Source organism: Mandrillus leucophaeus, unplaced genomic scaffold, assembly GCF_000951045.1.
Source record: "Mandrillus leucophaeus isolate KB7577 unplaced genomic scaffold, Mleu.le_1.0 Scaffold49, whole genome shotgun sequence".
Taxonomy (NCBI): Eukaryota; Metazoa; Chordata; class Mammalia; order Primates; family Cercopithecidae; genus Mandrillus; species Mandrillus leucophaeus.
The window spans coordinates 4,414,152-4,436,760 of record NW_012105253.1 but is presented as its reverse complement, the minus strand read 5'-3'; the positions used below and the strand labels follow the sequence as shown (position 1 = coordinate 4,436,760).

Sequence of the window (22,609 nt, the reverse complement as noted above, 5' to 3'; positions counted from 1 at the left end):
CCTAGGCTCAAGCAATCCTCCTGCCTCAGCCTCCCAAGTAGCTGAGATGATAGGTGTATGTCACCACACTCACCTAATTTTTCAATTTTTCTTTTTTAGAGACGGGGTCTCGCTATGGTGACCATGCTGGTCTGGAACTCCTGGCCTCAAGCCATCCTCCCACCTCAGCCTCCTAAAGTGCTGGGATTACAGGCATGAGCCACCATATTTGACTTCACATGCTTTTTTGAATCTTAAGTTTTTTAAAACAGAAAACCTTTCCTGCTAAAATATTTTTAGCACTTTATTATTTTTTAAGTGTCAAGCAGACAGAATTTTAGCCAACAAAATGTTTAAAATTATGACATGTTTAAAAGATAAATGAACAAGAATGAGAGTCAATAGCATAGATTTTTAGAGGGTTGGGTTATTCTTCTAATAATACCTGACTGTGAGGAAGAGGAATGAAGGAAACAGACAAAGAGGCTTATCAGGATGAAACGATGAGTAAAATAGGCACAATGGAAGGTCAAGGGAAACACCTAAAGATATCTAACGTGGGTTCAGGTTTGATAACCACTTGATTAGAATCTGGGAAAGTAAAAATCATGTAACAGAATTCATGATGGAGGCATAAGGCCATTCAGAAGGTAAGTAAAATTACGAAACACAAGGCAAGAAATATGGAGCAGAAATGGGGGTTGTAAGTGTTGAGAAAGTCAAAGTGATTAGAAATCAGAGACAGAATGGACAATTAACATGAGTAATAATGTGGTATCAAGGAGAAAAGGGACGGTTCCCTGCTCTCAGGGAGACGGGGGGAAGTTGAGAAGACACTGTCTTTCCCTAAAGCAGACAATGGGGAAAATGTTTTCACTAAAGGAAAGTTGAGTTTCACAAAGGTGACGTGCTAGAAGAAAAAATTAAAGAAAAAAAAATTTTTTTTGAGATGGAGTCTTGCTCTTGCTGCCCAGACTAGAGTGCAGTGGCATGATCTCGGCTTACTGCCACCTCTGCCTCCTGGGTTCAAGCGATTCTCTTGCCTCAGCCTGCTGAGTAGCTGGGATTACAGGCACCCGCCACCAAGTCCAGCTAATTTTTGTATTTTTAGTAGAGACAGGGTTTTGCCGTGTTGGCCAGGCTGGTCTTGAACTCCTGACCTCAGTTGATCAGCCTGTCTCAGCCTCCCAAAGTGCTGGGATTACAGGTGTAAGCCACTGTGCCTGGCCAAATTAGGGACAAATTTAAGAGCATAATTATTTTGTCAATTCCTTGATTCCCTTCTCAGTCTGTTTTGTGCTGCTATAAAAGCATGCCTGAGGCCAGGTGCAGTGGCTCACACCTGTATTCCCAGCACTTTGGGAGGCTGAGGCAGGTTGGATCACTTGAGCCTAGGAGTTCAAGACCAGCCTGGACAACATGGTGAAACCCCAACTCTACAAAAAAATATACAAAAGAATTAGCTAGGCTTGGTGTTGCACACCTGTAGTCCCAGCTGCTCAGGAGGTTGAGATGGGAAGATCACCTGAGCCTGGGGACATCAAGTCTGCAGTGAGCCATAATCATGCCACTGCACTCCAGCCTGGGCAGCAAAGTAAGACCTTGTCTCAAAAACAAACAAACAAAAAACAACAACAGATAAAGAATGCTATCATTCAGAAACATTTCCTTTAAAAGAAAAAAAAAAAAGAATGCCTGACACTGGGTAGTAGATAATAAACAGAAATGTATTGGCTCAGAGTTCTAGAGGCTGGAGAGTCCAAGACCAACACCTCACTAGGCCCTTCTTGCTATGTCATCACATGCTGGAATGAGGCAGCGCAGAGAGCACAAGAGGGCACCCCTCCTCATCTGAGCCCTTTTTACAATGTCATTAATCCATGACTGAACAACTCCCATTAGGTCCCACCTCCCAACACAGTTGCACTGGGGATTAAATTTCCAACACATGAATTCGGGAGGACACATTTAAACCACAGCGATTCCCAATAAGAAAATCCCTATTACCAAAGTCAACAAAGACTTTCATCCTGCCAAACCCAATAGACATTTTGTCCTCCTATTATTTGATCTCTTTCAATACAGTTGACTACCAACTCCTTCTGTAAACATTTTCTTCTCGTGGTGCTCATGACATCTCATGACCTTCCCATGGTCTTTGGCAGCTTCTTCTCTGCCAGCTTCCAAATGTTGTTATGCCCAGTCCTCTACTCTCAATATTCTTGTCTTACTAGCTACACTCTCTCTATAGGTGACTTAATCCAACCTTGTGGATTTGATACCATTTTACATGCTAATGACTCCCAAATTTTATCTGTAGCCATGACCTCTCTCTGAGCTCCTGACTTCTCTGTTCAACTGCCTGCCTCAATATCCACTTGAATGTTTAATGACCATTTCAAAGTCAAAATATCCAAAATGATATGCCAGATTGCTAGCCCCAACCTCAGGAAATGGTTACTACCACCCACCCAAGGCGTCTGGGAATCATCTTTGATTCCTCCCTATCCCTCATTTCCACCACCCTACCTCATTTCCAAGTCAACATTAAGGCATGCTGGCTTTACCACTTGTTCATGTGCTAATCTGTTCCCTTCTTTTCCTCTCTACTGCAGTTGCCCCAGTCCCAGGCACCATCAGCTCTCCGCTATTGCATATAGCACCTTAGGCTGAGTTCCCCAGGAGCAGACCCTGAGATGAAGAGAATGCATACAAGAGTGACTTATTTTGAAGTACAACCAGGGAAAACTGATAAGCGAGTGGGGAAATGTGGCTGAAAAATAAGAGGTTAAGCAGATGTGAGGTAGAAAGCAGAGTCCTACAGAGAGCAACTTAGGCTAAATGTCACAGAAAGCTCTGGACACAAAGTTGTTCACATCTCAGAATTACACAGTCACGGGGCAAAGAAACAAATATTGATACTTGCAACTTTAGCTCAAAGGCTGCCCCAGGGAGGGGAGCAGGGTGTAAATTCCTGGGCACATCTAATTGAGTAGATACACAAGTCCCAGTAGCCTGAGGTCTGTCCTCTAACAGATGCAGGTGTCAGCTGTACAGAGTGAAAGGACAGTGCACACAAGACAGGTACTGGCATCCCAGGGGGCATGGGCAGGTGTCTTAATCCAGCTGGGCCGCTATGACAAAATACTTTAGACTAGGTGATTTAGAAACAATAGACATTTATTGCACACAATTATGAAAACTGGGAAGTCTAAATTATATTATTTTAATTCCCAGGTATAAATAAAATGAATTACATTTATTCTTTCTTTTTTTTTTTTTCAGCCAGGAGATGAAGTATACCCTAGAGATGAGAATGGCAAATGGTTATATCACAAGTCAAATCTGTGTGCCACTTGGGAGGTAAGTTCAAATGTGCTTCTTATTTTAAAAGACTATATTTTTAACACTGTGATCTGATTATTCCTGTCATATTTATGGAGAAAGATGCACCCTTTTCTTCCAATGAAAAGTAACAGTCAGAACAGGCATTCCTAACCGTAAGTACAGGTATATGAAATCTCCACTGCTGAGTACTAAATAATTCTTACTTTTGTTTTGCTCGAATGCCAAAGAAAAGAGAGCGGTGTGGAAGGAAAAACAATGTAAACAAAATATGTTCTAATATAAAAGTAATTAAAATATGTGAATAAGATAAATTCACAAAATAAAAAAATAAATCTTAAGTTGTTAATATGATGCCTAAAAGAAACAAACTTAAAATGATACATAAAAAACTGAAAAACAGGCCAGTTGCAGTGGCTCATGCTTGTAATTCCAGCACTTTGGAAGGCCAAGGTGGGCGAATCATCTGCGGTCAGGAGTTCGAAACCAGCCTGGCCAACATGGTGAAACTCTGTGTCTAATAAAAATGCAAAAATCAGCCAGGTGTGGTGATGGGCGCCTATAATCCCGGCTACTCAGGAGGCTGAGGCAGGAGAATCGCTTGAACCTGGGAGGCAGAGGTTGCAGTGAGCCGAGATCATGCCACTGCACTCCAGCCTGGGTGACAGACAAGATGTCGTCTCAAAAAAAACCTGAAAAGCAATTGTGTTTTTTATTTCTGAGCAAGCTGCTGGCTCTTTTCCCAAGATCACAAGAGTAGAGAACTATAGGAAAATAATATATAAACCCTTACGGATTCATGGCGGGGAGGGATATTTTGAACTTGTTTGCTTAGAGGTGGTGTGGCAGCTCTGACATAGAGTAGAAGTCGACCCAACAAGCAGGAAGAAGATAGTACAGGAGAGGAAGGGTTGGTCCTTTTGCACTTCCTTCACCCCTGCCATAGCCTGGGAACAAATATTTCCACACAGTTGGAAACTCAGGGCTCAATCAGGTGTTTTCAGGAATCACAGTGGAGCGACCTTGAAATTCTGAACTTGTGAAAATTGAAGAAAAACGTAAGTTACCCACTGACCTCTGGCAATTTTTTTCCCACCGATACAATTCTAAACTTCAAAAGCTTGGAAATTACACTCTGGTAAGTACCTCTTTCTATATACTTGCCTCTGAGGCAACAGCTGAAGGTCTGAGCTGTGGAGTTGTTTAGAGGGGTGAGAAGGAATGATTTATTTCCCAGTGCCTGGGGCTCCGTCGGAAAGAACACACAGTTACTCCTGACCTCATGGGAGCGAATCAGGTTTGGATAGTTGGACATTTTGAACATTCTCTTCTAAGGGACTACCTAACAGGACAGCCAGTATCCCCATGAAAAAATGATTTCACAGCCCAAAGTAACAAGGCATTTGTTTCACAAGAAGACAATACATCTCAATTACTGATCCCAACATAAACAGAACAGAGAACCAGGAACCTTTAAATTAACCAATTAATATATTAGAGAGCATAAGAAAAGATATTAGCAATATGAAATGTGAACAAACAATATTTTAAAAAACAAGCGAAAATAATAATTAAAAAATAAAAACAGTGTAATAGGTTGGGATAAATAGAAGAAAATGGTCAAATTGAGATGTCAGAATGAAGAAATCTCTCAATATGAAGAAGAAAAGGACAAGAATTTTTTTAAATATGAAAGAAAAGCTAAGAAATTTGAAGAATAAAATTAGAAATTCCAATATCCACACAATTGGAGTCTAAGAAAAAAGAAAGAAGAAAAAATAAAAGGAAACAAGAAGGCGGGCATAGTGGCTCATGTCTATAATCCTGCTTTGGGAGGCCAAGGCTGGAGGATCACTTGAGCCCAGGAGTTCAAGACCAACCTGGGAAACATAGTGAGACACCATCTCTACAAAAAAGAAAAAAAAAAGTCGGGAGTAATAGTTACAGAAAAAAAAAAAAAAAGATATTAAAGGGATCATGGAGCACAAAAGAGGAAAGATGAGGAATATCTTTCTGAGAAAGAGAATAATTCACATTTATAGTCAGAGATTCTATTAAAATGGTATCATACTAAAATGAAAAGTATACAGAAAGAGCTATAGGATATAGGAGATTTCAACATTATCAACCTTCTTAACCTGGTTGACATTTATAGAACACTTCACCAAAATATAACAGAGTGTTATTTTTCTTTTTTTTCTAGACGAGTTTCGCAATGTTGCCCACACTAGAGTGCAGTGGCGCGATCTCGGCTCACTGCAACCTCTGCCTCTTGGGTTCAAACAATTCTCCTGCCTTAGCCTCCTGAGTAACTGGGATTACAGGCTCGCGCTACCATGCCCAGCTAATTTTTGTATTTTTAGAAGAGACGGGGTTTCACCATGTTGGTCAGGCTGGTCTCGAACTCCTGACCTCATGATCCATGCGTCTTGGCCTTTCAAAGTACTGGGATTACAGATGTGAGCCACCATGCCTGGCAACGTAGGCCATTTTTTGAGACATAACACAAATCTCAGTAATTCTTCCAAGTATTTTAATTATGTAAGGTATGCTGTCTGATCAAACAGGAGGCACACATGTAAATAATCCATAAGACCTAAAAACATTAAAATCTTTATCTAGATGTAATTTATATATTAGCAACACACGATTGGAAATTATTTTTAAAAACAATACTAAACATTACATATTTAGAGATAAACCTTTAAAAATCTGTGCAAGAGCTAAACAGAAAAAACAACAACTTATAACTGAAAGAAATCAAAGATGATCCAAGATTCAATGGAGATTTACCATGTTCCTTGATCAGAATATTAAGATGTTAATTCACCCCAAATTCATCTGTAGATTCAATGTAATCCCAGTCAAAATCTCAATAGAAATAGAAAACCTACTTCTAAAATTTATATGAGGCCCAGAGCAGTGGCTTACGCCTGTATATCTCAGCACTTTGGGAGGCCAAGGCAGGTGGATCACATGAGGCCAGGAGTTCGAGACCAGCCTGGGCAACATGGCAAAACCCTGTCTCTACTAAAAACACAAAAATTAGCTGGGCATAGTGGTGTCCATCTATAATCCCAGCTACTTGGAAGGCTGAGGCATGAGAATCGTTTCAACCTGAGAGGCGGAGGTTGCAGTGAGCCGAGATCCCACCACTGCACTCCAGCCTGGGTGACAGAGTGAGAGTCTGTCTCAAAAAAATAAATAAAATAAAATTTATATGGAAGTACACAATAACCTATAATAACCACAACAACTTTTTGAAAAAGAGCAATAGCCAAGCACAGTGGCTCATACCTGTAATCCCAGCACTTTGAGAGGCTGAGCAGGGAGGATCACTTGAGCCTACGAGTTCAAGACCAGTATGGGTAACAGTGAGACCCCATCTCTACAAAAACATAAAACAATTAGCCGGGCATGGGGGTGGCATGTGCTTGCGGTCCCAGCTACTCAGGAGGCTAAGGTCGGAGGATCACTTGACCTGGTAGGTTGAGGCTCCAGTGAGCTATACCACTGCAATCCAGCCTCAGTGACAGAGCAAGACTCCATCTCACAAACAAAAGGCAATAAGTTTGGAGGGCTTATACTAATTTCAAGAATTATTATACAACTACTGTAATCATGACAGTGCCATATTAGCATAAAGAGGAACATATAGGTCAATAAAACCTAATAGAGAATGTTAAAATAGACTCATACACACATATGGGCAACATGGCAAAACCCTATCTCTACTAAAAACACAAAAATTAGCTGGACGTGGTGGTGCCCATCTATAATCCAAGCTACTTGGAAGGCTGAGGCATGAGAATCTGATTTTCAACAGAAATGCCAAGGCAGTTCAATGGGGGAGGGTAATCTTGTACTAAAAGTGGCCCATACCAGCTTGCAAGAACCTGTTGTGCAAACCTCTTCCTAACTCTACATTCAGTGATGTTGGATTGTTAGCTTGAATAACCTGGTGTGACTAGTCACATCACAGACATTGACAAATACTACAAACTGGGGAGCTTTTTTCTTCCTGGATAGCTGGTTGTTAAACATTTATCAGTATTCCACTGGAGGTGTTCATGATCTTGATTGTGATGATAATTTTACTGGTGTATGCATACATTAAAATCCTCAAAATGTATACTTCAAAATGTGTAGTTTATTATACATCAGTTATAACCCACCAAACTATGAGGCAAAATGATGCAGGATAAAAAGTTCCACATCTACACATGCTCAGAAATTTTGCCACATAAAGACCCACACTGGAAATCATTAGGTCTGAGTGATGTACTAAGTAAAAGGAATAAAAATCTAACAGATGCTCCAAAAAAAATGCATAAAGCAAAAGTGATCAAATTAAACTTAAAGTATGTATTATCTATGAACATATTTAAGATCAAATAACAAGAGGAAAATGAACCCATAAGATGCTACAATTAAAGTTTATATTATACTATTAGCATCACAGATGTTGAGGGTAGACATAAATTCTGCGTAAACATGCTAAGTTATTGTCTTTATTAGAAAACTTCTTAAAAGTAATAAAGAGTTAAGAAGAAACAGAATAAGTGGGATAAATTGAAATCAAGATGGTAGAAACAGTTCAAATATATGTATGGTTGCAATAAATGTAGATAAAATAAACTCACCTAGACAGAGATTGACAATTTAAAAGGAAGCACCTAAGCAAAAAGACATGTGAAAGTTAAAACTTTACAGTAAAAAACACACACACACACACACACACACCAGTCAAATACCAGAAAAAGTTGGTATTACTATATTAATATCATATAACACAGACTTAAAAATTAAAAGCATTATTAGGGATAAAAAGAGTTGTACATAAAGATGAAAGATTGAATTTACCAAAAAGATATACTAATTTAAGCACATATATACCAAATAAAGTATCTTCAAAATATATAAAACAAAAAATTGACAGAATACAGAAGGAAATTGGCTCATGCCTGAAATCCCAGCACTTTGGGAGGCCAAGGTAGGAGGATTGCTTGAGGCCAGGAGTTTGAAATCAACCTGGGCAATCTAGTGAGACCCCATCATCTCCAAAAAATATTTTAAAAACAAAATTTAACCAGTGTGGTTGCACAGGCTTGTAGTCCAGCTACTCAAGGGGCTAAGAAGGTAGGATCTCTTAAGCCCAGAAGTCAAGGCTGCAGTGAGCAAAGATCCCACCACAGCACTCCAGCCTGGGTGACAGAGCAAGATACTATTTCAAAAAAAATAAAATAAAATACAGAAGAACATTAATATATCACCAGTATAGTAAGAGATTTTTGACATATTCCTTTCAGTTTTTGACATATTCTTTCTGTTAATTTTGACATATTAATTTCAGTTACTGAGAAGCCAAGAAGAGCTAGACCTAATTTTATATATAACATGTATGTATGTATATTTGTATACATATAGGTATGAGAGAGAGAGGAGAGACAGAGAGTGTTACATCCAAAAATGGGAGCATATATCTATTTCACATATACCAGAATGTTTATAAAAATTGCCAGCCAGGCGCAGTGGCTTACGCCTATAATCCCAGCACTTTGGGAGACTGAGGCGGGTGGATCACCTGAGGTCAGGAGTTCGAGACCAGCCTGACCAACGCGGTGAAACCCCATCTCTCCTAAAAATACAAAATTAGCCGGGCGTGGTGGTGCATGCCTGTAATCCCAGCTACTCAGGAGGCTTGAATCCGGGAGGTGGAGGTTGCAGTGAGCCGAGATCACGCCATTGCACTCTAGCCTGAGCAACAAAAGCGAAACTCCGTCTCAAAAAAAAAAAAGGCCCAGGTACTGTGCCATAAAGAAAGTATCCAAAAATTTCAAGAAGTAGGATCATTTTTTAAAAATGTTTTTAATTGAGACAGGGTATCACTGTTTCTCAGGCTGGAGTGCAGTGACACAGTTATAACTCACTGCAGCCTCAATTTCCCCAGCTCAAGTGGATCCTTTCACTTCAGCCTCCTAAGTAACTGGGACTACAGGCATGCACCACCATGCCTAGTTAATTCTTGATTTTTATTAGAGATGAAGGCTCACTCTGTTGACCAGGCTGGTCTTGAACTCCTGAACTCGAGTGATCCTCCTGCCTCAGCCTCCCAAAGTGCTGGGATGACAGGTGTGAGCCATCGCACCCTACCTGGGATCACTGAAGTGTGCTAAATACCTTGAGAAAATACAAGGGGAAAATATGGCATACACATATTTTCCAAACTCGATCACAGAATTCCTTTTTCCCACCATCTTTCTTTTATTTTTTTTCGCAGGATGCTTATTAACATACCCAGGAACTTTCCTTTTTAAAGAATTCACAGTCACCCTTATAAACATTCGTTCTTGCTTCTTGTGAGGCTTGTTTATTGACCTCTTGACATTTACTCTACAGGCTATGGAAGCTTGCAAAGATGCTGGCTTGGTGAAATCTCTGGGAGTGTCCAATTTTAACCGCAGGCAGCTGGAGCTCATCCTGAACAAGCCGGGACTCAAATACAAGCCAGTCAGCAACCAGGTACAGCCTAACAGCTTCCACTGGGGTGAGGGGAATGGGGGCAGGATTTACATGACAGGAAAAAGCCTCAGCTGGGAATCGGGAAGGCTCATGATTGCTCCACCTGAGTCTCATCATGGGCCCCTATGCAAGTCTTTAGACTTCTTTCTATTGGTGTCACTTTAAAAAAACGGACTTGGGGCTGGGCGCAGTGGCTCACACGTGTAATCTCAGCACTTTGGGAGGCCGAGACGAGCGATCATGAAATCGGGAGTTCAAGACCAGCCTGACCAACATGGTGAAACCCCGTCTCTACTAAAAATACAAAAATTAGCTAGGCATGGTGGCACATGCCTGTAATCCTAGCTACTCAGAGGCTGAGGCAGGAGAATTGCTTGAACCCGGGAGGCGGAGGTTGCAGCGAGCCGAGATCACACCACTGTACTCCAGCCTGGGCGACGGAGTGAGACTCCGTCTAACAACAACAACAAAAAAGAATCTAATAAAAATCAATGACAAAAACAATGATAAAAAACACTAAGGTTCAACAGAAAAAGGACTAAAAGAAATGAACAGAAATTCACAAAAGACAAATTGCAAGACTGGTAAACATGAAAAATGTTAAACTCACTATTAATTAGAGAAACTTAAATTGTAGTGTGATTTTTCTATTGCACATCAAATTAGCAAAGTTTTTGTCTTATTAATATTTTTAAATATAATGCCCCAATGTAGGCAAGTGATTAAATGCTAGTGAGTGCAAATTGGTTTAGCTTTACTAAAAAAACAATTTGTCACTATGTATCAAGGCCCTTAAAAAATGTTCACAGTCTTCTATTTCTAGTAATCTACCCTAATAAAAAATATCAGAATGCCTAGATAGACTGATATGTGTTTACTATAACATTGTTTATAATAGAAAAAAGTGGAAACAAAAAAAATTAAGGGAATGATTAAGTAAGTTACAAGATATTCATATTATGTGAAATCTTAACAAAAGATGTTCTCAAATCCATTTTAAGGAAGCAAAATGAACAAGATACGAAGGGACAGACTAGGACACAAAATGTACACAGTATGAAGGAGATTCTATTAATAAAATGGATTCTATTGAATAATTTTTTTAACTATAAAATTGCATTCAAGAATGTGGCCTTGATTGTGTGCTCTGCTCTCCAATGCAACCACATAGGTTGAGTGCCATCCGTATTTCACGCAGCCAAAACTCTTGAAATTTTGCCAACAACATGACATCGTCATTATTGCGTATAGCCCTTTGGGGACCAGTAGGAATCCAATCTGGTAAGTAAAACTTCAGGAAGTATTTCCTTTGGTGTAGTGTGAGGCTCATGTGAACTACTGTACTTGATTGGAATGCCTTTTGGTTTGCCTGTGCAACGTCTTCAAGTCATTATCTGTATATATGAATTAGAACTTTTCATACTTTCCTCACTGAGCTGTTGTGAAATTGATTACATTATAAATATGAAATTGCCTATCAGTGCCCAATATATAGGAATGCTCAGTAAATGTTACTTTAATTATTATTTGACAAAGGAGTTTCTATGGCCATGTTTTGCAAATTTTGAATTTTTTGATCCTATATTTAATACTGATACTTTTACTATGATGTGTTCCATAAATGTAAGTAGAAATTTTTCTACTTTAAGGTGATTGCAAAAGTTGCGTCTCTATTTCTTCCACTTCAGTCTTCCTGCCTTTCCCTATGTGCCGGCTCTCTCTGTAAGACTCATCAAAAAATATTATTTACCCTCTGAAGGAGGCAGCTCCATAAACTTGCCTTGCTTGATCTTCCCATACTAAGAGTACCTCTCCCTTCAATGCATACTCTGCACTCAGAGAAACTGGTTACAGGTGACCTGCAGTGTCCTGGTAGGTGACCGGGTGAATGGGAAGACAGAGGAGGAAGATGGTTTATTAACCTTTGGTTCTGATTACACAAACTAATTATGATACATGTTTTGATATTTTTAAGGGTGAATGTTTCTTCTCCACCTTTGTTAAAGGATGCGCTTCTAAACTCATTGGGGAAAAGGTACAATAAGACAGCAGCTCAAATTGTTTTGCGTTTCAACATCCAGCGAGGGGTGGTTGTCATTCCTAAAAGCTTCAATCTTGAAAGGATCAAAGAAAATTTTCAGGTAAGAGAATTGCTTTTGGAGATGTGAAAAGATGGGTATGTTTGCTGTTTTTGCTTTTATAGAATGTGTTCAGCTTAATAGGAAACTTACAACGCTCTCATATTTTATTTTATACCAGCTCCTTGACCCATGTAGCCCATATCTAGGTTTAATTTTCACTGAATTTGAGACAATTGTTAGTACTTCAGAGATTGTTTTGCTACTTGTTCACTATCCAGATCCCTTATATTTTCTCTTTCCTTATCTACTTTTTGTTTCTTTTTAAGAAACAGGGTATTGCTATGTTGCCCAGGCTAGCCTGGAACTCCTGTCTTCAAGCGATCCTTCCACTTTGACCTCTCAAAGTTCTGGGATTACAGGCGTGAGCCACTGTACCCAGCCTCTTCTCTTATCTATTGACTCTTGACACTACCTACTCACTTCTCTACCAGCGCAACAGAAATTGAGTGAATACAATTTGGAATTCATAATAGTCAACTTTCCACCTTCTTAATGGCTCTGGTAAAAGTTGAGGATAAATTCGAAAATTACTGACAAGGACCTTTTAGACTCTTGAATGCTAATTGCCTTTACTTCCCTCAATAAGTAATCTATGACTTACATTGTAACTTCCAGGTGAAGAAAGAACTAGACAAATGGGGTAATTCATTGATTCCGCTACTACTAAAGACTAAACTGCTAGGTAAATACAACCACAGAAAAGTGCCATATAAAATTAATTAATTACCTATCAGTTAATTTACATTTCAAAAGTAAATTGCCTGTTTAGCCCTACTCATAATTAAAGATAAATAAAAAATAGGATACTAGTTGTCCCTTCATATCAGAAAATAATAAAAATACTTGGTAATATTTGGGGAAACAGGCACTTTCACGTACTATTGTTAGAAACATTGATTTGTATGAGATATGGAAGAGTAGGTTAAATTATTTCATGTCCATCAAAATTCAAATGCGCACGTTACATGATTTATTTATATATGGAATCTAAAAAAGTTAATCACATAAAAGTAGGAAGTAGAATAGTGGTTACCGGAGGCTGAGATTATTGAAGGGAGGGTGCTAGGAAGAGATGTTGGTCAAAAAATGCATAATTACAGTGAGAAGGAATAAGTGTCAGGAGATCTATTGTACAAAAAGGTGTCTATAGTTGATGATACAGTGTATTCTTGAAAAACATAAAGGGAGTACATCTTATGTGCTCTTACCACAAAAGTGATAACTATATGAGGTAATGCATTTGTTAATTAGCTAGATTTAGCCACTCCACAATTTATATGTATGTAGAAACATCATGTTGCACATGATAAAAACATACAATGTTATCTGTCAAATTAAATAAATCCAAATACACATATCCATTGACTCAGCAGTCTTATCCTATAGATGTATTTGCACATATATACATGGATGCACACACACACAGACAGATGTTTATTATAGAATTATTTGTAATATTTTAAAAACTCAAAACAATCTTCAACAGGATTTTATAAAACAAATTGTACATTGAAATATCATATAGCCTTTTAAAAAAAAAGTACTGACATAGGAAGATATCCACAATATTAGACAATTACATCTTCAGAGCTTTTTTGCTGCATGATAGAATGCAACTCAAACTTTAGCAAAGAAAAAAAAGATAATTTATTGGCTCGCATAACCGGAAAGTCCATGAGTAGATCAGAAATGGCTAGACACAGGTACTCAAATGATTTATAAAAAGATTTCGTTCTCTCTCTCTCTCTCCTTTCTCTCCACCCACATGGTGACACAGACAATTCTAACAGCTCCAGGATAACCAATTACTTATACTCGGTGAAGAGTGAAGATGATCAGAAACAAAGGCTTCTATCAGGGTCTCTATCAATCCCTGATTAGCTCTTGTAGGTCACCCTCATATTACCCACTGTGGCCACAGAGTGGGATACCCTGATTTGCCCCCAGGGCTATATGCCTATTCCTGTGCTGAAGAAGTTAACAACTCCACTAGAAAGGGGAAGGAAAGTTCATAAAAAGAAAAAAGGAGAAAAGATGCTAAATAGTTACATCAACTCCTGACAGTACTTTAACATTTGCCAAAATGCCTCATGCTAAAAAGTGGTTGACACTCTTTTCCACAGTCTTAGAAAGAGATCAACTGCATGACTAATGTATTGGTTCACTGAAGATTAAAACACATTTTGATAGACTTTTCGAGGACTGAAAATTTTGCTGTTTAAAAATTACATGAGGGTGTTACAAGTGACCTTTGCAACGGAAGGCATTTGGACTTTATGGCATCTAGCAAATCGCAATTTTGTACCAGAGAAAATGCCACTCTCCTTGAAATTTTCATAGTAACTAATTATGTTATATTCCATATGTTTCCATAGCCTTGATAATAAAAGAATGGAACTCAGAGGTCACATATTCTAAAAAAATATGAAAGGGATACAGATTTAGAAGGAAAATGAGAATGAAAATCACAGCCAATTCTCACTCTTTAGGGAACAGACTCACCCAATAACCATGAATTTTGCTGGGTATGAAAGCAAGAAGCAACAAAATAAAAAATTATGCTCTCTTAGAATGAAGGTAAAATAAACTGTTAGAATATTTTAAAAGAATGGCAAAGATCAATAAAACATAAAGAATAAACAGAAAAATAAATATTTTGATGATAAAAGAAAAGCAAAAGACAATAAAAATTATGTAATAAAAAGTTAAGACTGGGCACAGTGGTTCACACCTGTAATCCCAGCACTTTGGGAGGCCGAGGCAGGAAAATTGCTTGAGGCCAGGAGTTTGAGAGCAGCCTGGGCAACAAAGCGAGATCCCATTGCTTTAAAATAAAAAAAGTTAAGTTAAACCATCAGTTTAGGCCGGGCATGGTGGCTCACTCCTGTAATCCCAGCACTTTGCGAGGCTGAGGCGGGTGGATCACCTGAGGTCTGGAGTTTGAGACCAGCCTGGCCAACATGGCAAAACCCTGTCTCTACTAAAAATACAAAAATTAGCCGGGTGTGGTTGTGGGCGCCTGTAACCCCAGCTACTCAGGAGGCTGAGGCAGGAGAATCACTTGAACTAGGCTGGCGGAGGTTGCAGTGAGCTGAGATCGCACCATAGTACTCCAGCATGGATGACAAGAGCGAAACTTTGTCTCAAAACAAACAAAAAACTATGAGTTTAAAAACTAGATAAAATTAAAGGTAAAAATGAAGAAAACTAATATGGAGCCAGGATATTTTAAAAGTTAAAATTTAAAAAAAATATATGAAATTATACCAGGTGTGGTCCAGCTTTGTTGCCGTCATCCATTGGACACCATTCTTTGAAGATGTTATCTCTGGGCTCACTTTCACTTTCTCCAACACTCTCCCTCTCATAATTCTTAGTGAATTCAACATCCACACCAGTCGTTCTCCACCCTTACCTGACAGCTCTGTGACTTCCTCTCCCATAAGAATCTTGTCCTATATATTTCAGCTCCTAATTCCCATGGCTATCCCTTGGAAATTACAATGACAACTTCCTAATAAATCCTCCATAGCCTCAATTTCAAACATCCCCCTCTCTTTCCTACACTAGCAATTGTTTCTCTCTACTGTGTAACTCCCACCAACATTCGCATGTATAGTAACCTCCTATCATAAAAAATAAAATCCAATCTAGACTCACTTTCCTCCCCAAGTATTATCCACTTCTCTCTTTCTGTTTCAAACATCTTGAACGAGAAGTTGTTCTCACTGCTTCTCATTCCCTTCCCCCACTATCTCTTGAGTCCATTCAAACCAAACATTTACCCTGACCATCCCACTGGAACAGCCCTTGTCAAAGTTACCGGTGACCTCCACATTGCTAGATCCAGTAATTCTCAGTCCTTGTCCCACTTGGTCTTTCAGCCACATCTGATACAGTCAACAATCTCTCCTTCAAACATTTACTGGAATGGAAAACTGTAGGAGAAGCAGTTTGAGAGGAACTATCAGGAGCTCAGTTTTGTAATATGAGATCCTCATTCACTTAGGATAATTTGTGCCATGAGAGAAAAAAAAAGACCACCACTGAAAATCAATCCACATACAACAAGAAAAAACATGACGTAGAAATAATGTAAAGAGGGTGAATTTGAAAGCTTCTATTAAGATCGAAACCAAAGTTTATGAAAGTAAGTTTACTTTTATTCTCAACACAATGTAGGTTACAATTGCATGTTTATTAACTCAGAAGAAACAGTGAATCAGTGTTGATCTTTTCAAAATATGCTTGAGAAAATTACATAACACAACATGACATCCTCTATTTCACAGAAGTTTTGCAGAATGTTCATAAAGAGAATATTCTCACAAAAATTTTGGAGGGCTTTATCTGAAGGAGATTTGTAACTCTTTAATTTTTTTTCAAGTCACACTCTTTTGACATATCTATCAAAGGAGATTTTTAACTGTGCAGGATTCTTCTTTGAAAAACATCATACCTATAATTAGAACAAATCTCCAAGATCACTTTCTTTGATTTCATAAAATCCCGCATCTTTGCAAGATTTGCAACCTCACTTTGCCATTAGGTTATGCCATATATTTACTGGATAAGAGGCTGGCCCACCAAGACTTAAAGGACAGGACTAGTGTTTAGCAAAAAAGAAGTCTGGGTAAGGATTCATTTTATAGGCGATTCATTCATTTTTATATTGTGTGAATTTTTGATTCCTTATATAATCTCATAAACACCAATAATTGGATAATAAATCATAAAAGAAAATGGTTCCCTGAAAAGAGTACCTGGAAAGAATCCATGGAGGGAAAGTTAAGTAAATCATGTTCCATCTACACAATGAATACCGTGGCTAAAAGAATAAAGTCAGGTTGCATATTGTGATAGAACTATCACTGGGGTCACTAAGATATTATGTGAATAAAGGAAAGTTGCAAAATCATAAAGGTATGGTCTAATTACTGCATTTTCCTCTTAATGTGTGTAGTATTTGGGAGGAATATCTGGGAAGGGAAATAAGAATGGGGTGATGAGTGACAAGATTTTCATTATTTATTCCATATAGGTCTATGTACTTCTACAGTGTTTCATTTCTTTGCAAAGAGCATATATTTATGTACTACTTATATAATTAAAATCTATTAATCATTAAATATATTAAAATAAAAGTTAAAGGATAGAAAGATAAAATAATAAAGAGTAGATAGGTTATACACAGATAACCCAAATGTTAAAAATAAAAGGAGTGAAAATAAAATATATAAATGTTAATAAGGGACAATTATAAAACCAGAATACAAATAAAGCGTAAAAGCTGAGTAAAATAAAACAACGAAAATATAATTAGACTAAAAAGGTAGAAGAGACATCAAAGACGTTGAGAGAAAGGATTTCAACATAGCTAATTAAAAGTTAAAAACAAAGCAAATTAAAAGTTTTTTTAAAAAGCAAATTTAGGCCGGGTGTAGTGAGGCTCATGCCTGTAATTGCAGCACTTTGGGAGGCTGAGGTGGGGGGATCGCTTGAATTCAGGCATTTGAGACCAGCCTGGGCAGCATGGTGAAACCCCATCTCTACAAAAAATGCAAAAATTAGCCAGGCGTGATGAAACGTGTCTGTAGTCCCAGCTACTTGGAAAACTGAGGCATGAGAATAGCTTGAACCCAGGAGGCGGAGGTTGCAGTGAGCCAAGATGGTGCCACAGCACTCCAGCCTGGGTGACAGAGTGATACCCTGTCTCAAAAAAAAAAAAAAAAAAAAAGCATATTTAGAGACTCAGAATTTTTTAAGTGTAAGACAGTAGTTCAGAATCAAAAGCCCAGCATTTCATACAGAAATAAGAGTTGTTCACATTTGAAATTTTAGGGGATTTCATTAACATTTGTGGTTTCAGAGCATTTGGAATTTCTTGTAAGATGTCCCCAGAAAGACTGTCTCAAAAACAAAGGGCAGATCAGAGTATCCAGCTCCACCTCAGTGGGTAGCCCCCCAACACCAGCCTGACTCCTCTTAGACATTTGCAAAGATATTCATACATCTTTCAGAGGCTCTCACTGGTGGTCCCACTTTCTGATCCCAAGCTTGACCTTCAAAAATATTCCATTATTTCCGTTATTTCAGATCTTTGACTTTTCTCTCACTGAAGAAGAAATGAAGGACATTGAAGCCTTGAATAAAAATGTCCGCTTTGTGCCATTGCTCATGTAAGTTCTGGGGATCATTAATGGGTACTGGCCAGTGGTATTGAATGGTCATGTGTCAAGCAACAAGGCTTATATGAACCCTGACCTATGTCCATAGCACCAGGGCAAAGCATGGTGGGCCGCATATTCCGAATGTTAACATGCCTGAGGGAAATACATCCACTACAGGCCTTCCACAACCCTACACTCTCACTGAAAAGGAAGGTCCTGGCATCTGTGACATTCCGTGACTCAGGTGAAGCCATGCAGACTAAGGAGCCTGAGGAGAATTAATTTATCATGTACATATGCTAAAACAACAGCAGCACAAATGTTGAAACAACTTATTTATTTATTCCTAAAAATCAAAGTGATGCACCAATTAGGGCAAAATTATAAAAAAAAAAAAAATTCTGAGAGGCATGATAATGTTGCAGAAAGAACACTAGATTGAAAAACAAGAACTTAGACTTTCAGATAAATACTTTCTTGCCGATAAGATTTTAGTTTCTAGCTCTACCTATTAGCTGACTTCCCACAAGCAAAACTCGGTATACTCCTTCAAAATGTCAACTTCGGCCAACCAACTGAAGTAGCTCTTTATTCTCTAAATATTACAGGCCCTTAAAAAAAAAATAGTTTGGGCCAGGTGTGGTGGCTCACGCCTGTAATTCCAACACTTTGGGAGGCCGAGGTGGGCGGATTGCCTGAGGTTGAGAGTTAGAGACCACCCTGGCCAACACGGAGAAACCCCGTCTCTGCTAAAAATACAAAAATTAGCTGGGTGTGGTGGCACATGCCTGTAATCCCAGCTACTCAGGAGGCTGAGGCAAGAGAATCGCTTGAACTCAGGAGGCAGGGGTTGCAGTGAGCCGAGATCATGCCATTGCATTCCAGTCTGGGCAACAAGAGCAAAACTCCATCTCAAAAAGAAAAAAAAGAATAGTTTCTATATATGTGTGTATAGATATACACACACATATACACATATATACTCATATACACACACATGCATTTTTTTCTTCTTAATCATTTTCTATTAATCTTTCAGTTCTTCAAATCACCTGAAGAGTCATCTTCGTCTTGAATCTTTAAGTCAGCATTCAGAAAATGCTAAGATGATTCATATAGTTTGGACACTTACTTTATTGATCCCACTGTTTTTCATGGGCCAGAAAGTACACTGGCTGGATTAATATTGAATTTCTGAATTAATAAAACAGCTTCCTAATGGAAATTTTTCAGGGGGAAAATTGTTTGACATCAAAAGGCACCACCACCCAGCCTCAAGAACAAAAGAGTAAACATAAACACATAAATAACACTTTCCCAGAACTAACAGTTATAGGTTAATTAATAGCTCTTGAAGATAAACGATTTCTATTGAATTGATATTATATCATTAAGTTTAGAAGAGAAGCCAGGTGCAGTGTCTCATACCTGTAATTCCAGCACTCTGGGACGCTAAGATAGGAGAATCACTTGAGGCCCAGAGTTCAACACCAGCCTAGACAACATAGCAAGACCCCATCTCTACAAAAAATTTAAAAATAAGCCATCGTGGTGGCAAGCACCTGTAGTACTAGCTACTCAGGAGGCTGAGGTGGGAGGATCACTTGAACCCAAGACTTTGAGTGAGCTATGACTACACTCCATCCTGGTAGACAGAGTGACGCCCTGTCTCAAAAAAAATACAAAAAACAAACAAACAAAAACAGTATAATCCATCAATGTACTAATTGTTTTACAGACAGTTGGTGACATTATTCATCTTGACATTTGACATATTTAAAAGTCATTATAGCAACTTAGGGGAAAAAAATAACTCTTACCAGGAAATAACTAGAAAAATCAGCAAGGTGAAACAAGAATTAGACCCCATTAATCACAAATACTGTATCATTTAGAGATACTGGACCATGATGTTTTTCAGCTTTTATCAAGTTGATTTTTAACATTTGAAAATCTTAATATTTTCCATTTTAATTTACAGTACCTACAGAAAACTAAATCAGGAACACATACATTCCAGACATTTCACAGACCATTTCATCATTGTTATCTAAGAGCTAAATTCACTGCCATCATCATTGTCATAATCATCAAGGAAACTTATTTTGCTACTCATCACATTTCTAGATCTCAAACTCTCAACAGGCAGGAGGTCTAGTGAGAGGGGCAAGTAAAAATGCTAATGAGACTGGGTGTGGTGGCTCATACCTGTAGTCCCAGCACTTTGGGAGGCCAAGACAGAGGGACTGCTTCAGCCCAGGAGTTCAGCTTGGGCAACCGTGGTGGCACATACCTATAATCCCAGCTACTTGGGAGGCTGAGGCAGGAGGCTTGCTTGGGAGCCCAGAAGTTTGAGGTTGCAATGAGCTATGATCATGCCACTGCACTCTGACCTGAGTGACAGAGTGAGATTCCATCTGTAAAAAAAAAAAAAGAAAGAAAAAGAAAAAAGTGCTCATCAACAGAGGGTGACACTGGTAATAAGAGTTTTGAAGAGAAATGCCCATGTAGTGGATTGGAGAAGGAGGCAGCCAGCGTCAAGGGAACAGAAAGGGGGAAGGAGTAGGGAAGAGGTGTGCACACCTGACATGCCTAAGACATGACTCACCTCTGGGGATTCTGTTCTGAGTAAAATGTTGATAAGGTGGCCACTAACTTTCCCTCAACACACTCACATTCAGGAGGCTGTCCAGAGCTTCAGGAAAAGGTGCTGGCTTGAGGGAAAACAAAAGAGGAGAGTAGGTAAGAAACAGTAAAGGAATGAATAGGCGAGAGGGGTAGTGTCAGTGAAATTCTCAAAGGATGCTAGTGAAACATACAGCTGTGCAATTTTTGAGTGAACTTTTTTCTGTGGGGGAATTGTTTTGGCAGGTGGCGCGACCATCCTGAATACCCGTTTCATGATGAATACTGACTGCAAGGAGTTCCTGAACAGATTTTTCACTCCCATGAGTGCCAAGACGGTGCGATGGGTAGTCCCCTGGATGTGAAAATGAAAAGGGTTTTACCATCCTGAGAAAAAATAATGATGGAAATGTGTTTGATGTTTGTGTAGTGTAAGTGACTTTGACTGAGTCACATTGAAGTAAAAATATTAAAATCTGTTGAAATAACTCTTAGGAAATTATCAACTAATTTTTTCAGATCAGTATCTTCTACGTTCCAGACAGAAAAAAATTAGACTTCGGAAGAAACATCAAAGGCAACATATGATAAGAAGCTCATGAGTCTGGGTAGTAGCGTTGGCAATCTGAGTTCTTTAAGGGTTAACAGGACAACAAAGTGCATGTGGCAGTGTGCTGGCAGTGGCCTTGAGGCTTTGGACCATTGGTTCTAAAACAGACACAGCCAAGATAAGATCCACACATGCATTATTAACAAGGAAGTGATTTGCTGCACCTTGAGTTGAGAGGGCTACATGTAGAAAAGTCTTAAAATAGAGCTAAACACCACAGTGGTCAAGATGTTGTTTGTTTCCATCCAATGTATGTTTGTTTAGTTTTCATCCAACTTAAAGAATGAAAACTTAACTGGATCTCTCTTGCATCCTTAAAGGGCCTGAGTCTCAACATGGCTGCTGATCCATATTCACACATCTTACCATCAATCTTGCCTGCATTGATTATAGAACCACTACTATGTGAAAAGGCTTGAAACAACCAACATACACAAATAAAACCCTGCTTGTAAAATAGTTCTGACATGCTATTTTAAAAGAGGGATTTAAAAAGGAAACTTTGGGAGATATATTGAAATAAGGTGCTTTATAACATTATTATATTTAAGACTTTAACAGTGTTACTTGGATAGGTTATATGAATTTTGAGAAAGTAGCAAGTTCAAAAGAACTCTGGTAATTTTGCTGTATGTACAATTTAAAGAGTGAATAAGATTATTAGAATTCAGCCATAGAAATATATCTATTTTCAGTTCAACTACAGAAATATATTTTATTCATTCACATTAGGTCACTGTCATAGGATGAGAGAGTTCTTCAAAAATTATGTTTTCCCAAGTTCAGTTGCTTATAGATAATGTTCAATGACCTCAAGACATACATTTCTGAGAAATTATCATTTTTAAAAATTTGGTCTATATTGATTGTTTTCACTGATTCCAATATTATTGCTTACAATGGTGACCTCTGGAAAATATTTTGTTCACAAGAAATAATAAAGTATAATGATTTGTTGCATCACATGAATCTCCATTCTGTTTCTAAGGTTGGGGCAGGGGAAGAATAATCTGAAGCCAGTCAAATTAAAAGGCCTTTGATTTGATTTAATTCCTGCTGTACATTTAGCATTGGAAAGAGAGGAAAGAAAAGGGGGTGCCACCAGGCATGGTGACTCATGCCTATAATCCCAGCAATTTGAGAGGCCAAGGCAGGTGGATGGCATGAGCCCAGGAGTTCAAGACCAGCCTGGAACAACATGGTGAAACTCCATCTCT

The 22,609-nt window shown here is 38.5% G+C and overlaps 1 protein-coding gene across 4 annotated transcripts in view; it reads left to right on the top strand.

Moving 5' to 3' along the window:
- Positions 1-21,793, top strand: part of AKR1D1 (aldo-keto reductase family 1, member D1) — a 127,696-nt gene extending 105,903 nt beyond the window's left edge. For 2 of the 4 annotated variants that reach the window (XM_011995478.1, XM_011995477.1), the window contains 6 exons: positions 3,265-3,342; positions 9,724-9,846; positions 11,018-11,127; positions 11,822-11,987; positions 18,084-18,166; positions 21,029-21,793. In XM_011995478.1, coding sequence (XP_011850868.1) covers positions 3,265-3,342; positions 9,724-9,846; positions 11,018-11,127; positions 11,822-11,987; positions 18,084-18,166; positions 21,029-21,071 — 603 coding nt within the window. In that variant the 3' untranslated portion in view covers positions 21,072-21,793. The remainder of the gene's footprint in view (positions 1-3,264; positions 3,343-9,723; positions 9,847-11,017; positions 11,128-11,821; positions 11,988-18,083; positions 18,167-21,028) is intronic. The other 2 variants (XM_011995480.1, XM_011995479.1) reach the window with 2 other exon arrangements.
- The last annotated feature ends 816 nt before the right edge of the window (positions 21,794-22,609 follow it).